General features: G+C 41.2%; 5 protein-coding genes across 6 annotated transcripts; 4 read left to right on the forward strand and 1 right to left on the reverse strand.

The window, feature by feature from the left end:
* Positions 1 to 65: 65 nt before the first annotated feature.
* Positions 66 to 5,998, forward strand: LOC134190580 (pre-rRNA-processing protein TSR1 homolog). Its single transcript, XM_062659034.1, has 25 exons — positions 66 to 192; positions 257 to 327; positions 426 to 512; positions 663 to 775; positions 840 to 918; positions 972 to 1,091; positions 1,163 to 1,233; positions 1,433 to 1,592; positions 1,660 to 1,833; positions 1,889 to 1,951; positions 2,199 to 2,283; positions 2,339 to 2,427; positions 2,927 to 3,001; positions 3,060 to 3,092; positions 3,148 to 3,209; positions 3,264 to 3,356; positions 3,414 to 3,558; positions 3,754 to 3,805; positions 3,865 to 3,923; positions 4,154 to 4,216; positions 4,305 to 4,388; positions 4,443 to 4,548; positions 4,613 to 4,753; positions 5,641 to 5,715; positions 5,782 to 5,998. Exons 1-25 carry the CDS (start codon positions 90 to 92, stop codon positions 5,946 to 5,948), a joined length of 2,370 nt encoding a protein of 789 aa, XP_062515018.1. The 5' UTR covers positions 66 to 89; the 3' UTR covers positions 5,949 to 5,998.
* Positions 5,969 to 8,270, reverse strand: LOC134190581 (Bardet-Biedl syndrome 2 protein homolog). The gene is made up of 2 exons (XM_062659035.1): positions 8,127 to 8,270; positions 5,969 to 8,065 (listed from the first exon to the last, which is right to left on the reverse strand). Exons 1-2 carry the CDS (start codon positions 8,241 to 8,243, stop codon positions 5,969 to 5,971), a joined length of 2,214 nt encoding a protein of 737 aa, XP_062515019.1. The 5' UTR covers positions 8,244 to 8,270.
* Positions 8,271 to 8,340: 70 nt separating this feature from the next.
* Positions 8,341 to 15,780, forward strand: LOC134191279 (uncharacterized). 2 transcript variants are annotated; one of them, XM_062659877.1, is made up of 8 exons: positions 8,341 to 8,460; positions 13,724 to 13,828; positions 13,901 to 13,991; positions 14,123 to 14,258; positions 14,317 to 14,807; positions 14,974 to 15,047; positions 15,261 to 15,311; positions 15,373 to 15,780. In XM_062659877.1, exons 1-8 carry the CDS (start codon positions 8,371 to 8,373, stop codon positions 15,601 to 15,603), a joined length of 1,269 nt encoding a protein of 422 aa, XP_062515861.1. In that variant the 5' UTR covers positions 8,341 to 8,370; the 3' UTR covers positions 15,604 to 15,780. The 2 variants fall into 2 exon arrangements, with proteins under 2 accessions (XP_062515861.1, XP_062515862.1); XM_062659878.1 differs by having other exon boundaries at positions 8,368 to 8,460; positions 13,709 to 13,828.
* LOC134190760 (uncharacterized protein K02A2.6-like) lies at positions 8,852 to 11,280 on the forward strand. The gene is made up of 4 exons (XM_062659270.1): positions 8,852 to 9,670; positions 9,716 to 10,300; positions 10,342 to 10,973; positions 11,040 to 11,280. The coding sequence occupies exons 1-4, from the start codon at positions 8,852 to 8,854 to the stop codon at positions 11,278 to 11,280; spliced, it is 2,277 nt and encodes a 758-aa protein (XP_062515254.1).
* LOC134191280 (uncharacterized protein K02A2.6-like) lies at positions 11,088 to 13,699 on the forward strand. Its single transcript, XM_062659879.1, has one exon. It carries the CDS (start codon positions 12,265 to 12,267, stop codon positions 13,060 to 13,062), a length of 798 nt encoding a protein of 265 aa, XP_062515863.1. The 5' UTR covers positions 11,088 to 12,264; the 3' UTR covers positions 13,063 to 13,699.
* Positions 15,781 to 15,959: the final 179 nt, after the last annotated feature.

Here is a 15,959-nt window from a genome sequence, read left to right on the forward strand (position 1 = left end):
TTAAAATTGAATAGAAGTAGTTCTCCCAGAAGTTGTCAAGCTATATCCGGGATACCGTGGCTAGGTACTGTACAGTACGTGTTCACATCATGGGCGATCAGAGACACCGTGCTGGTGCGCTGAAACAGCAGAACAAGGCTCACAAGCATGGAAGACATAAATCCAAAGGTGCCGCAGAGTCGTTACACAAAGGCAAGCGAACATTTGCATGATAGACACAATGCTGCGAAATTGGCCTGAAAATAGTCACATTTAGGGCGTGTAGCATTGAAAACAGCTACAACTAAACGAAAGGTACTCACAAGACGGGAAGACCGGAGAAATCAGGTATCACTCTAATAAGAGAATTAACTTAATTTTATGAGGACGATCCAGGTGTACAAATTTAACCAAAAATGCATTGTTTGTTAAATTCTCCTGGTTAGATTCGACAACAGAGGAAACATAAGAGGGCATTAAGTATGGAGGAGAAGCGAAGCAAGGGAGGTCATGGAGGCTATCCACACATTATTGTGAGGTTTTGTCTCTGCTTGTTTATATCTGCTAGTGTTTGTCTGCTTGCTGGTCTGTTTGTCCGTCTCTCTATGTATAGACTAGGTGTATTGTCTGTTTTTTGGTAATGCATGCTTGTCATTCACGTTTGCATATTGTGTATGTTATAGGCTGTCATACCTCTTCATGTCAATGTATCAGATGTCAGTAATGTTTGCAGTCTTTTGATATCTGGAGAAGAAGATTCAATTGTCCACAGCTACCCATCTGGAAGGACTCTAATGTAAGCTCTTTGTCTTCGATTTTAATGTGATTTACGATTGGATTGTAAGAAATACACTGTGCAGGTGTCCTAAAATGAAGCAACGATTTACACTAGTAATTTGTCCTTATGGAGACCTTCACTCTTGCTTAGATGCTGTGAAGGTGGTTGAGTGTTTGGGTCATAAATTGAGCTATTGGTAACATTTTTTGTTTAGGTTGCAGACACTTTGCTGTTTGTTTATTTTGTATCAAAAGAGCCTGTGGACTCGTTTGGAGATCTCCTGTTGACATGTTTATTTGCACAAGGCTTACCTTCTTCAAGTCATGTAGCTCAGGTATTCTGAATGCTGTTTTGGAGGACATTGATGGTGTGTTAACGTTGATCATGTAATTTGCTTAAATATAGGGCTTGGATCAAGTTCCTTTGAAGCAGAGAAATGGGCTTAAGAATGTACTGCAACAGACCATTGAAAAGCGGTAGGAATAATATTGAAACAGTGATTGACACAAATCCAGTCATGAATGCATGGGTATGTGCTTGTACGCACATGTGCATGCGTGCACACACACACACAGACACACACACACACACACACACACACACACACACACACACACACACACACACACACACTGCACATGTCACTGTGTATATAAATTTCTGTGCTGTTTGTAGCTTTCCAAAGGAGAAGATTCAGCAATTGAATACAGCAAATGATGGCTCAAAGCTGTTAAGACTAATTAGTATGCACCGATCTAGGCATGTAACATGGAGGGATCGGCGACCTCATTTACTAGCTGAACAAGTCACATTTGAGCATCAGTCTGAAAATCAAGTATAGTCTTGCATGATGACAGTTTATATGGTAGGTTGTCGATACTGTTTATAACTCATCTTTTTAGGAGTATGGAACACTTTGTGTGTCTGGTTACCTCCGTGCTAAGCCATTGTCTGTGAATGGACTTGTTCATCTTCCTGGCATTGGAGACTATCAGATGAGACGTATTGATGGTCCAAATGATCCCTGTCCATTGAGCAGATGTTCAGATTTGTCAGCTCTGTTAGAAATGCAGACGGTATAATGAAATCACTTAGATGATGGTCGACGCAATAATAAATTATGTCATATAGGAGGAGAATGTTGGCATGGAGGAGGATATAAAGGTTTTACAAGAGGCTGATCCTACAATTCAGGTAGTCATCGAATAATGGTTGTTTTGGAGCTGACTGAATGATGTGTAGAGAAATTGGTGTTAATTGCTGAGATTTTATACTTTTGTTCTTGTGTGCAAGACATTGACCTTTCTCTATTCTATAAAGCTGGTTATGGCGTAGTGCATAAAATAGCATTTCCACTGTGATAGACTTTAGTCTGTAGCATCAGACGAGTTATGATCATTCTTAACTATGTACTTTATTCTCACTTACTGGTTGTATGTAGGAGTCAGTACAAAGTGAAGTCATTCCAGATCCAATGGAAGGTGAGCAAACTTGGCCAACCGAAGATGAACTGAAAGATGCTGATGGTGCGTGACATTGGAAGAAAATGGACTTGTTGCAACATCATTGTCTTATATTTAGCCAATCGTCATGAAAGGCCTTTGACAAAGCAAGTTCCAGAGGGAACATCTGATTATCAAGCTGCATGGATTATAGACAGTGCAGATGAGGTTGGCTGTGAATGTGTCATGACAATTTACATACAGATAGAAGATGCAGTGTACTAATTAGGGAAAGAAACAAACTAAACAACATGCTAAGCTAAAAAGATAACTTCACATTTTCAAAATTTATAGTAATTGAAAGTTTTAGGGTTTAGATTATTTGACGTACTGTAGGTTTTTGTCAATTTAAATAGCATTTGCTGCTCAAGGCAGGTGCTTCTGATCGCACAACTGGAAATCAGAATTTTCACTCTAAAATAGGACGATGTTAATTATCAATTTTTACTTCTCTTCATGTTGACATGATTATCTGATTTAGGAATAGTGGTACGTGAATTCTATTTATTCTGTAAGCTGCAGTTGTGACATTAATAAAGAGAGAGTGTGAATGAAACTTTGCAGTGCCTGTAAACAACACTCAATATATGCAAAGCAAAAGCGACAGCACTTCTGTTTATTGAACATTTAATCAAATAATTAATGTTGTAAATGTTCCTTTCTCTAGGCTGAGAATGAAGAGTCTGAGGAAGAATCGAACTCTAACCATCCATTTGAACCTGCTGAAGAGAGCAATGATGAGGTAGGCACAACCATACTATTATAGAACTAATTGTGGTACTAATTACTACAAATTGCAGGATATCGATGAGACAATGAGCATGGCTACAGAGGTGATATTAATAATTCAAGTATAGAAAGTATGGTAGATGTGTTTTACTTAATAAGACGGCAGGAGACACTGAAGAGAACTATGACAGAAATTATGATGAAGAAGAAGAGAGAAGACAGTAAGTCTTGCTATGACGAATGGTCGTTGTGTATGTTTGAAAGCTTTCACATAGGCTGGAGAAGATAAAGGCAGAGAAAGAGGAGATGCTGTTTCCCGATGAAATGGATACTCCTCTGGATGTGCCAGCAAGAACGCGTTTTAATAAGTTGTTTGTATGTTGATTGGTAACTATTTTTATGCAAAAACTGTATGTTTGGTATAGATACCGTGGCTTGAAAAGCTTTCGAACATCATCATGGGATCCTAAAGAAAATCTGCCTTTCGACTATGCTCGAATTTTTCAATTTGATAATTTTGCTTGTACAAAGAAACGAGTTTTGCAAGATGAAGTGAAAGATGCTGTACTGGTAAGGATGGAATATGCTGACCAACAACAGCTGAACAGGCAGAGACAGTCAGTTACAACACATCAACCAAACTTTAAGCTGATAAAAACGAATAAAATGCTCCAAACAGGCAGATAATCAGATACGAAGACTTTTGAGACAGATAAATAGATAGACAGACAGAATTGACCTTTCCAATTTAGTGTTTTTATCTAGCCTGGTTGGTATATCACAATTCACATCATCAATGTTCCCAGTTCATGGGCAGGTACAGTAGTTACAAGTCATCCATTGATATCATCAATCTTGAGTTTCATTTCCCATTAGAATCACTGGACAAATCGAAGCCCCTTCCTGTCTTTGGTCTTCTACAACATGAACAGAAGGTATTTGACGTCGGATTCAATGTTGTTTTCATGTTGTTTGTAATGACAAGTTTCATTTGTTGTTCTGCTTGTATGGTACTTGCTGACACAATTTTTTGTACACACTCAAATCCTTATGTTTATGCATGTATAATTTTTTGTACTATGTTCACAACTGCTGATATGGCACAAGTAAACAGGCATGTGCGCCTATTTGGTGTAATGAGAACCGCTGACAGAAACTTTCATAGATGTCCGTGCTGCATTATGTGATAAAGAGACACTCATCGTACACTGCTCCCATAAAGTCAAAGGTAATCATTTTATTTTGATTTGTGTGATGAAGTTGTGTTGTCTAATGAAATACTACATAAACTTCTGAAAGTAATTCTGTTGCTGCAGGATGAATTGATATTTCACAGTGGATACAGAAGATTTTCAGCATGTCCTGTTTTTTCACAGCATACTTCAGCTGATAAACATAAAGTTAGAGTTCTTGTGTAAATTCAACTGGCTTTCTACGTTTCTGTGTTTGGTCAGTATGAACGATTTCTTCAAAATGATGCTGTCAGTGTGGCAACTGTATTTGCACCCATCGCGTTTCCTCCTATGCCGACGCTTCTCTTCACAGAAGATGCTAAAACTGGTTGACACAGATGTAGATAACATTACACAGCTGTATGGTATGTCTGTACGTCATTCTCTTGTAGGAAATTGTTCTCTTGTTGCCACAGGGTCGCTATATCAAGTTAACCCTGACAGGATGGTCATCAGGAAGGTTGTGCTTACTGGTCATCCATTTAAGATACACAAGAAGTCGGCTGTCATCCGATACATGTTTTTTGACAGAGGTACGAGTATATCTGGAGATCACTCACCTGATGAATTACTTTAATTAATGTTTTAAAACCTGTAGTGGCATGTGCATCACTAAGTGTAATATACACAAGGGCTAACCTGGACACTCAGTGGGTCACAATTATGAAAATTATCATTTATAATTTGGCCATAGATAGAGCAACTTTTAGCCAAACTTGTTTGCCAGATTCAGTTTGCCCAATGTCACACAGTCAACACCCTCTTTACAAATTGCTTGCCATACAGATACTCACTGTGTGTGTGTGTGTGTGTGTGTGTGTGTGCGTGCGTGCGTGCGTGTGTGTGTGGTGTGTTGCTGTAGGTCAATTGGTTAGAGTGCATTTGGAGATTGAAAACATCTGGGACCTTGCAGGGTTATAGGTTCAAGTCACAGTGATGGCGAGCTATGGCATAATTTCCTTACGCAAGAAACTTACACACAATTGCTTCTCTCGACTCAGGAGTATAAATGAGTACCTGGTCATTGACTGGGGTGGACATGACCGCTGGCTTGGCCCTAACATCATGCAGCAGACGGGTACTTGTGGGCCTTGGTGTCCAGTCCCAAAGCTGCACCATAGTCAGTGCCCCTGGATGACTCTGGCCAAGCTCCAGGTGGATTGTAGCGCATGGAGGCCCTGTCTCTAGAGGCAGGGGAGCTATCTCCGCAACTGACCTTAAGGTTGACGTCATTCATGAATGATTTATCCATTTGTGTGTGTGTGTGTGTGTGTGTGTGTGTGTGTGTGTGTGTGTGTGTGTGTGTGTGTGTGTGTGTGTCAGTGAAGTGGTAATAGGTTATACTTGTGGTGGCCATTTGATCAGAATAACCTTTGTCCCTCTGTTCATTTCAGTAAATTGTCTTGTCCTTGTGGTGTAGCTGATATTCAATGGTTCAAGCCAGTTGAACTTCACACAAAGTATGGAAAGCGAGGTCACATCAAGGAGCCCCTCGGTAAGATGTCTATGTTACACATTATTTTCAGCAAGTGTACTGATGAATAGAACTGATTTCGTCCAGGAACTCATGGTCATATGAAATGTGTGTTTGATGGTCAACTGAAGGCACAAGATACTGTGTGTATGAACTTATACAAGCGGGTATATCCCAAGTGGACTTACACACCAGTCGCACCACAACCACAACACACTCATGACAAAGTAGTAGAAGACAGTGAAATGAACTAATACAAGTTCTGTAGTGATTCTTATGGAAATCCTAGTTTAATAGTTTTAAACAAGCCTTGAATGTTATTTCCCTTGATTGCAGCACGACATGCAGCAATGACTTGTGTTTTTGACTTGCCAACTCTCAGTCTCCCTGCTCGCTGTATGTACTGGTTAACAACCTTGAGGTGAGACAACAGCTCCATGTGATTTGTACATCGAAGTTTATATCCTGTGAGTAAATCACGATTGAGATCATATAGCTGAGTATAACCTGTCATCATCCCAGCTATGTCACCCATTAGTCGAGCATCTTCAGCTCGGACAATTAGACTACGGATAAGATTTGAATGATCTGCCATCTCTGCAGTCAGCTTCTGTCGTGAAGTATGGAATTCATCCACTTTCTCTAGGACATCACGAAGTCTGACCATTTCATCAGGAAACTCTGCAGTCACCTGAAGGTCTTCAATACCAAGAAAAGCAGCCATGGCCTGGATGGTGTCTCCAGCTAGATCCATGTTGTCAGTGTGGATTGTGATCTGCCCATTGGCCATCTCTATCTTGAGTGGATCGTTAGTTCTTAGACAGATGAAACTGACACTTAGATGATCACTAGTAGCCTGGAGGGGATCGTTTAATAAAAAACTTTGATTGATCCACATGATCACTCTGCTGACTCGTTCGGTTGTCTGGAAAGTGACGCTAGATTTTGGTGTTGGTATGTCGGCTTCAGGCGGAGAAAGGGAATAAAGAGTGAAACGTGGTAACTGCCTGGTCAGCTCGAATACATGGAACTGACTACTTGTTCGGTGGCCAACTAGAGCTTTGAGATGAAGATCAATTGGAATATCACGTGGTGGGATTATGGGAATGGTTAGATCACTAGCCAGAGCTGATGGTCGAGGATGAGCTACATAGCTTTCTCCTTCAAATATGCCCTCACCAAAGACCATGACAGACCTTATAATTGTATTATTGGATGTGGCAAGAGAAAGTTGAATGTGTGCTGGCATGTTCTCACTGGCCGCAACAACAGTAAGTGCCGTACGAAGCTGTGTGTTTGCAGGGATGACTCCTACATGAACTCCATCAGCTTGAAAAGTTGGACCAGTCACCTGACTAATCGCATTCATTTCTGCAACCTTCGTATTTGCTTCAAAATTCTGCAGCTCCAGCAGAAGCTGTTGTTTCCGTTGATTCAATTCCCTGATCCGCTCCTGCTCTAAACTACCACCTTGTTCTCTCATTGCAGCTGCAACTCCAAGATGAGCTCTTGGTCCTTGCCTTGGGGTTGGCAAATAGCCTCGTATCTCCCCATCAGCAGCACAACATATCAGTTCTTCTTTTCCATCCATTCTGTAATCTCCACAGGTCATCCCAGCAATCACAGCAGAGAAATTATCTTTAAAAACCACCTCTCCTGTCCTGTTATTTCGCCCATCTACTTTGCCATTGGACCAGCCAGTTATCAATTCGGGAACTCCATCGGCATCGATATCGAATGATGTAATGCAAACAGCATGATTTTTTGACTTGATTCTCCAGTACCGAGCCGTTCTATCATACACTCCAACAGTACCATTTGCCAAAGCATAACCAAATCGACTTCCAGTCGATGCTATTGAACACAGTGATGTTACCGCTTCTGTTTCTGTTATCTCTTCAATCATATCGGCCTCTTTGAAAACTCTAATGTCAAAGTCATCTGAACCAACTACGAGCTCCAGCTCACCATCATTGTCAAAATCAGCCAAAGTCAAGGAAGACACGATATCCCCCGTAACAGTCCAAAACACATCCGACCCCTCTTCATCAAACCCAAGCAGAGAGCAGTTCCCTCCAGCAACCACCAATGGTGATGGCATTCTACCAATTCGGCCTACAGTCAGAGCATTAACTCCATCAGGCGTATCACGATAGAACAAATCACAGTTCCGTTCCACATCATACGCCAACAGATTCGTCTGCGACCCGACAAAGAGATAGTCTTTCTTCGTGACGGAAGGCAGCAAATTGCCGGCACAGAGAGCAGTCACTTGCTGGTTGATATTCAACAAGGAGATGTCGCTATCAGGCCCAGCCGCCAAGGAACGACTCCCTTTCAACTGAGGAGCGTGTGGGTTATGAACGAGAACCTGCAAACGCAAAGCATGACGTGAAATCGAGGCTAAAACGGCAAACGTCGTTACAACCGACTTTTCCGGCAACCGTTGCCGCTGTAAGGCACGGATGCATCCCATCGTACTTTCCCAACGCTACAAGACGCGGATGTATCTTGTGACTAAGCTTGAGAGTGAAAATAGGAACAAGCATTTGTCGCAGTCTCCACAGCTACCCGTAACACATACCATACATTAACGCATGCGTGGTTAGAGACGGACAGGACACCGAAGGTCAATTAATGCGCCTAGTTGAGTACGATGGAGGCTCCTTGGTCGACATGACTGCTTGTACTCTAACAGAGCACGATCCTGTGACTGATGTAGCCATTGTATCAAAAAAGCAAGCCTGTCCTTACGGATACAAGCTGGTAAGACAAGATTTCTGTCCCCTGGCTCTATCGTTTGACGTTTCTAGTTATCTTACAGTATCTTTGCAACAAATTTATTTGGGAACTCGCGTTACATATATGCTACGTCTTTGTGGTTTGTGTCAGGCGACTGTTGCACAGACCTTGTGAAATGTGTGTTCCCCACTGTCTTATACATGTACTTTTACTTTCAATTTGTAGGTTGACAAATCAATGTTCAACTTACGATTGCGTATTGTGAGTGTGGCATCCGGGGTTTCATAGGCGGGGCAGCTCAGTCATTTGGATAGCCGGCTAACGGATACATGTTTCTTTGTTGTGTCCCTTGTGTTCAATTACATTTATTCTTACCAATCTTTGAGTCTTATGCTACAATTGACGCTGCGAACAGATGGCTTTGAAACCGGTTCTTGGATTCAAGGATTTTGAAAGACTTGCCAGGTCAATTGGTACGTTCAAGGAAGACGCGAGTCAGGATTCGTGTCGGCGTTTCAAGAGTTGGAATACCAATTCGTTCAAGTTCTACCTGGACTTTGTTGTTACAGATTACAATATCACCGAAGACACTCACAGAAGTTTATTTCTGAAATGTCTAGATGAAGGTATACGTATGCGTCTGGAGAACGTTGTACTGCCAAGGGAAATCACAGACTTCAACGTCGAACAACTTATTGAGAAGAGTCAGATGTTCTTCCAGCGTGAGTGCAATGCAATTGTAGAACGAGTGAAATTACATAGGCGAATTCAACGGGAAGAAGAGGCTGTACAGGAGTACGCCGAAGGATTGAAACGAATCGCAACGAATTGTTCATTCAAGGCAGGAGAATACGAAGACAGATTGAGAGACATTTTTGTGGCAGGGCTTAAAGATGACTCTATTGTACGAAAGATGTATGAGAAAGAAGACTTACTGACGCAACCATTGGATAAAGTGATTCTCCTGGCTAAGACGTTGGAAGGAGCAAGAGATAGTGTTATGGCAACACGTGAGGCAACGACAGAATCGCAAGGGAAAGTTTGTCATCTACAAGGAAGAAAATATGTGAAGGGAGGCAAACCTTACAATAAACGTCACCAGGCCGGACGAGGGTTTGTCTGTTTTCAATGCGGAGAAGAAGGACACTATCAATGGGAATGTACGAAGAAGACGACGAAGAACCAAGAAAAATCATTGGGATTTAGGCATGGCAAAGTTGCTAAACCAGGAGATGTAATTTAGAGAACAAAGAAGGTACAACAATCTCGAAACTCCCAGAAGGTAGATTTAGAAGGAAGCTCGTCTCAGGAGGATGAAGAATCAAGTTATTGCATTGACTCTGTCACAAAGAATGTTTACTGTGCAGAAACTGTTCGTGATACATTAAGGAAACTCGAAGTGAAGGTACGAGTGGATGACTGTTTCTTAACTTTTAGAGTTGATACAGGAGCGGACGTTTCCTTGATGGATGAGATAGCGTGGAATAAATTGGGACAGCCCAAGTTGAGTAAGGAGAGGGAGCAGCTACGAAATGCTTCGGGTCGAATCATGAGATTTAAGGGCATGATGACAGGTCAGGTTAGATTTTGCAACAACCTTGCACCTATTCAATTCTACGTGAGACAAGGAAAAGGCTCAAACCTGCTGGGAATGGATTGGGTGAAAAAGGTTGGGATGGCGACAGTGTGCATAGACTATCTTAAAGCTATGGGAAACCATGGTGGTGTAATGTTGACAGAATCAAGTGAGATTGCAGCACCAGTGGAGAAACTATTACAGCAGTTCTCAGAATTATTTACAGATGAACTGGGTTGCTGCAGTGAGATTGTGGGCATCTCTGTGCGACCAGAGGCGGATTTGAAGGTTTTCCATTCCGGCGACCTCCTATGCATCTTCGGACACAGATCGAGAAGGAATTGGAAAGGAATGTGAAAAACGGTGTATTAGAACCAGTTAACATCGCTCTATGTGCTCTTCCAACAGTGAACATTGTTAAACCGAACGGTGATATCAGGATATGCGGTGATTTTAAACTCCTCAATTGGATTATGGTAGTTGATCAATATCCAATCCCTATACCAGCAGAGATGTTTAGTTCCCTAGCTGGGGGTAAAATGTTCTCCAAAATTGATCTGAAGGATGCTTACAACCAGTTACGGGTGGACGAGGAAAGTCAAAAGTGGCTGGTGATTAACACGCACAAAGGACTGTTCAAATATAGACGATTACTGTTTGGAATCAGTTCAGCGCCTGCCATTTTCCAGAGAACAATAGCCAACGTCTTGGAAGGCGTGAGAGGAATTTGCATCTATATGGATGATATTCTTATCTCAGGAAAAGATGAGCAAGAACACATGCAGAATTTGTCCCAGGTATTTCAAAAGTTACAGCATCATGGTTTCCGTATTAGAAGAGACAAATGCTCGTTCTGTCAACCATCTGTGCAATATTTGGGACATATAATTGACAGCTCAGGAATCAGAGTATCAAATGAAAGAGTTAAAGCAATACAATTGATGAAAGCACCTAAAGACCAGTCAGAGTTACGATCATTGTTAGGCATGGTTAATTAGTTTGGAAAATTCTTTCCACATATGTTTAGCCGTACTCTACCTCTAAATCAACTGCTGAAGAAAGATACAAAACGGAACTGGTCATCAATACAAGAAAGTGCTTTTCAAAGGGTGAAACAAGAGTTAACATCTCTACCAATACTGGCAAAATATGATATGTCTCTTCCTGTGGGACTAGCCTGTGACGCAAGTGAAAAAGGCTTAGGAGTATGTTTGTTCCAAGTGACAGAAGGGAAGAGCATCCAGTGGCGTATGCGTCAAAGTCTTTGACAAAAGCTGAACGAAACTATTCTCAGATAGAATTGGAAGCATTATCCATAATATTTGGGACTAGAAAATTTTGACATTTCCTACTGGGTAGAAAGTTTGTTGTCAGAACTGACCATCGACCATTACTGACAGTTTTTGATCCTACCAAACTGACAACTCCTACCCGAACAAGTGGGCGCCTTGCTCGCTGGGCACTCCAGTTATCACAGTATGACTATAAAATTCAATACCGGCGATCAGTTGAACATGGGAATGCAGACTGTCTATCCCGTCTCCCAGTTGGACACGACGAGGATTTTGAACAGACAAATGAATACGAAGATCAGTCAGAAAGATATATAGCCGCGATGGAATCTCAATTCATCAAAGATGGACCAATTCTCTTTTGATCAACTACAACGATATACAAAGCAGGATCGCACTCTTCAACAAGTTATGAAATTTGTCAATGACGGCTGGCCTTCAACAGTTAAGACCAAAGCTCTTTTGGATTTTGTTGCATGCCAGCATCAGTTGTCAGTGTGTGACGGATGCATACTAAAACATGCAGAAGAGCCTAGAATAGTGGTTCCAAAAGCAATAAGGGAGCAGTTACTATCAGAATTGCACAAAGCACACGTTGGTATGGAGAGGATGAAGAAACTTGCACGGAGGTTCATATGGTGGCCAGGCATCGATAGAGATATAGATAGTATGGCCCAAAATTGTGAAAATTGTGCTGTGCATGCTGATAGACCACCAGAAGTACCCTTACATTCATGGGAGTTTCCTGAGTGCCCTTGGGCAAGAATTCACATTGATTTTGCCGGATCATTTTGCAAAAAAATGTGGTTTGTTGTGGTCGATGCGTTCTTAAAATGGCCTGAGGTAATACAGCTACCTGAGGGAGCGACTTCAGCGAGCCAAACCATTACTCAACTTCGTCGCATCTTTGCAAGGTTTGGTATTCCGAAGCAAATCGTGTCAGATAATGGGCCCTAATTCATGTCGTCAGAATTTAGAACTTTCTGTAAGAAACAGGGTATTCGTCATACCTTAGTACCTCCCTACCATCCCCAAAGCAACGGGCTAGCGGAACGTTTTGTTAAAACGTTGAAAGGGGCAATCAAGAAAGGCATGGAGAGCGGAAAGGCAAGTTTGGAAGAGGTAGTGACAGATTTTTTGTCAGTCTACAGAAATACCAGCCATAGCACTACAAATGTTTCTCCAGCAAGGCTCCTGATGAATAGAGATCTGCGATGTCAACTAGATTTACTAAAGCCGCCACAAAAGTCCTCAGTGTTGATCAAGACTTTGAAGGAAACGGTGAAAAAGGCTCAAGCAAAACAAAAGCGAGGTCACGACCAAATAGCGAGTGAGAGAAATGCAATTAGACCCTATGATATGGTGTTGGTACATCATGCAAAGATGCCAAAGTGGAGAAACGCCAGAGTAGTACAAGTATTGGGGGAGAGGTATTATACAGTACAGTATACAGACACGGGAGTAAGACAAAAGGTTCACGTGGATCACTTGAGACTGCACCCACGGTCAAATCAACTACCAACCCAGCAGCTAGTACAAGATGAACCAGATCTAGAGCCTAGAGATGTCGCAGGCAGCAATAGAGACAACAAACGAGAGGATCAATTTAGCAGTGACACAGAGCCTGAATCCTTAGACGATGGTACTGAAGACGAGTTGAGTGCGCCTGAAGTTGCCACAGGAGTAGAGCAGCCAAGAAGGAGTCAGCGTACTACAAAGGCGATACCACCTACAAGATATGGAGAATGGACAATGTAGAGAGGCTATAGAACTGATATAATCATAGTGCTGTAAAATTTGTGTTTTGCGTAGAAAGGAGGGAGATGATGTGGCATTTGGGGTTTCATAGGCGGGGCAGCTCAGTCATTTGGATAGCCGGCTAACGGATACATGTTTTTTTTGTTGTGTCCCTTGTGTTTAATTACATTTATTCTTACCAATCTTTGAGTCTTATGCTACAGTGAGGCACTTGATTTTTTGGTATCAACTTAAATTTTTAATCCTATTGAATGAAATCTATTGAAATGGTTTCAATTACGTACTACACTTTAAATACTTTGTGCTGTATTGTACCAGCTATTTGCCTGTTGATCAGGTGATGCATATTCATATATAGTGTAAGGAAACTTTTTAACATGCAATCGGACCTGCAAGAGTGAAAATGGATACTTGGGTTGCATGCATGCCTAGATAGATGATTAGGTCTATCTAAGTTGAGTTTCTGTTAATTAAACTATCTCTCTGGTTTTTCTCTTACATTTTTTATTAATTCCATGCCAAGAACATGCAGGCACGTCAACTAGTATAGTGTAGATGATGGTGTTGACATATGCTTTACAATGAACTGCTGTGTGCTATTAGTGACTAAGTTATTGTTGAGTTTTGTTATTAATATGAATGTGAGTTGATGTGCTTATAGGTTGATACCACTGTGGGTGGATTGCCTGCAGATCTAGCTGACAAGAAGTTGCTTGGAAAAGATCATCGATTTTTTGTTATGACTAGAGAATTTCCGTTACCAACGGTAATGATCGATACAACTTCACACTCATACGATAGGCAAATCTTGGTGATGCCATGTTCTTACTATTTGCAGGGGAATTATGTTGTACAAGACCTCCAGCTGTTTTCTGAAGGACATCCGGTGCCTATGGGATATGAGATAGTTAGCCATACGAAAAATGATGGTGGGGAAATAAGGATGAAAATTGTTTCACTTTGTTGGTCTGTCTGTTTGTCTGTCTGTCTGTTTACCTGTTGACTGTTTTCTGTTGTGATTTGTTTTTATTTCTAAATTTTTTGTGATGATTGTGTGGAGGTTTGTTGTCACTGAGAAAGGTCAACTTTTGTCTCAAGAGAGCTTATCGCGAGCATATAGTATCTTGTGTATGTGACATAATCTTTGTAAACCTTCGGAAGAAAGAGATTTTGCCTCCACATTATGTAGGCATTGGGTAAGAACCAAATTAAAGGCATACAGATAGTGTCTGTATGTATTTTTCATATCCTTAGTGAGGTAAATGGACTGACAGTTGCTGTACAATTTGGTGGAATTCCAGGAGCATTACAAAGACCTCCGCCAATTGGTCAATCTGTGGGTCTAAGTAAGAAGTCTGTACTTACATCACATGCAGAAGGACATAATTCTTCTCAGACTCATGAAGAAACAGCGAAGGGTGTGGATGAGATGCAATACAGCATATTTCAGGCATATTTCTATCATGGAGTGCCACCTCGTCCAGATGAAGACATTGCCAGAGCTGAAGAAATAGGGAAAATGCAAGAACAAGATGATGAAGGGACGGCTGCTGTTTGTCTTATTCCTGAGGGTTTAGATTTATTTTCTCGTTTTCAAGACAAGGTGGCAGATCCAGAAAGCCTTCCAGGGATTCATTATGATGAATATCAAGAGGAAAGGGAGGAAAAGCACAACAGAAGAGATTCCTTCTCTTCTCGACGTATCTACCAATCAATGAGACCGATTTCTGTTGTCCCTCTGACAGGTATGTTGATAAAGCTAATTTTTAATTTTTGCTGTTTTTAAGAAAATTGCAACAAAACTTACATTTGGAAGAAATTAATTATCATATGATAACTTTGTTTATTGTCACGTCACATTTAGAATTAAACTGGGTGCTAAAGTTGTGTTTACATGGTTGTTGCTTACAGCTATGATTGGCATTCAGTTTAAAGTAAACCCCACAACAAGAGTCAGTTCATCAATAGACCACTTGCTATCTAGTGTAAGTACATGTGTGTGTGTGTGTGTGTGTGTGTGTGTGTGTGTGTGTGTGTGTGTGTGTGTGTGTGTGTGTGTGTGTGTGTGCAGGTGGGTGGGTGACCAGGCAGGTGAGGGGAGGTAATGCAGTGGGTGGATGGGTGGGAAGGTGAATGGGTGGGAAGGTGAATGGATACACAAGTACATGTGCTACAATTATCTGTTTATGCTATGGCAGTCAGATCTTGATTTGCTGTATGTTGAACATGCTGAAGAGGTGGAAGAGAAGGTGACTCCACTCATTCTGAGGTTATGACAATGTAATTATGTCAATTTCATATTGATTGCAGTTTATGTATTCATTTGCTGTGGAAAGGGAGTTTCTTTTCAAGGATACAAAACCAAGTGCTTCTGTTGATGGTGAATGCATAAACATTGGAGGTCATTCCATAGTTCTACCAGCAAACCAGCATAAACCAAGAACACAGTCACCACAGCACAAACGGAGAAATAAATCAAAGTCAAAAACAGCAAAGAAAGACAAACATCAAGTGTCTGAGAAATTAACAGAAGGAGACTAAAAACGATGATAGTCTATAGCGGTTAGGGAACTGCTTCTTCATGGTGATTTGTCTACTACAGTAGTATAGGTGTACATGTGGTAAAGGCTTCAGTGAAGCATGTATGGTTGTTTAGTCGTTTGGCTGTGTAGTTACAATAAGTATACATACACATGATACTTTAATTGAGGTCTAGTATACATGAGTCGTTTTTCTTCTCTCTTTTCTTCGATCATCGCTTGCAGCTTTACAACAATATAACAACCTCTATCGATTGGTTTCTACATTTTGTACTGGACCTCTAAACTGTAACAACTATCAATCAGTTGTTTGTGGGAACTTGCAATGTAAAATTCAATTTTGACGATTTTTCCAAA

Source organism: Corticium candelabrum, chromosome 15, assembly GCF_963422355.1.
Source record: "Corticium candelabrum chromosome 15, ooCorCand1.1, whole genome shotgun sequence".
Classification (NCBI taxonomy): Eukaryota; Metazoa; Porifera; class Homoscleromorpha; order Homosclerophorida; family Plakinidae; genus Corticium; species Corticium candelabrum.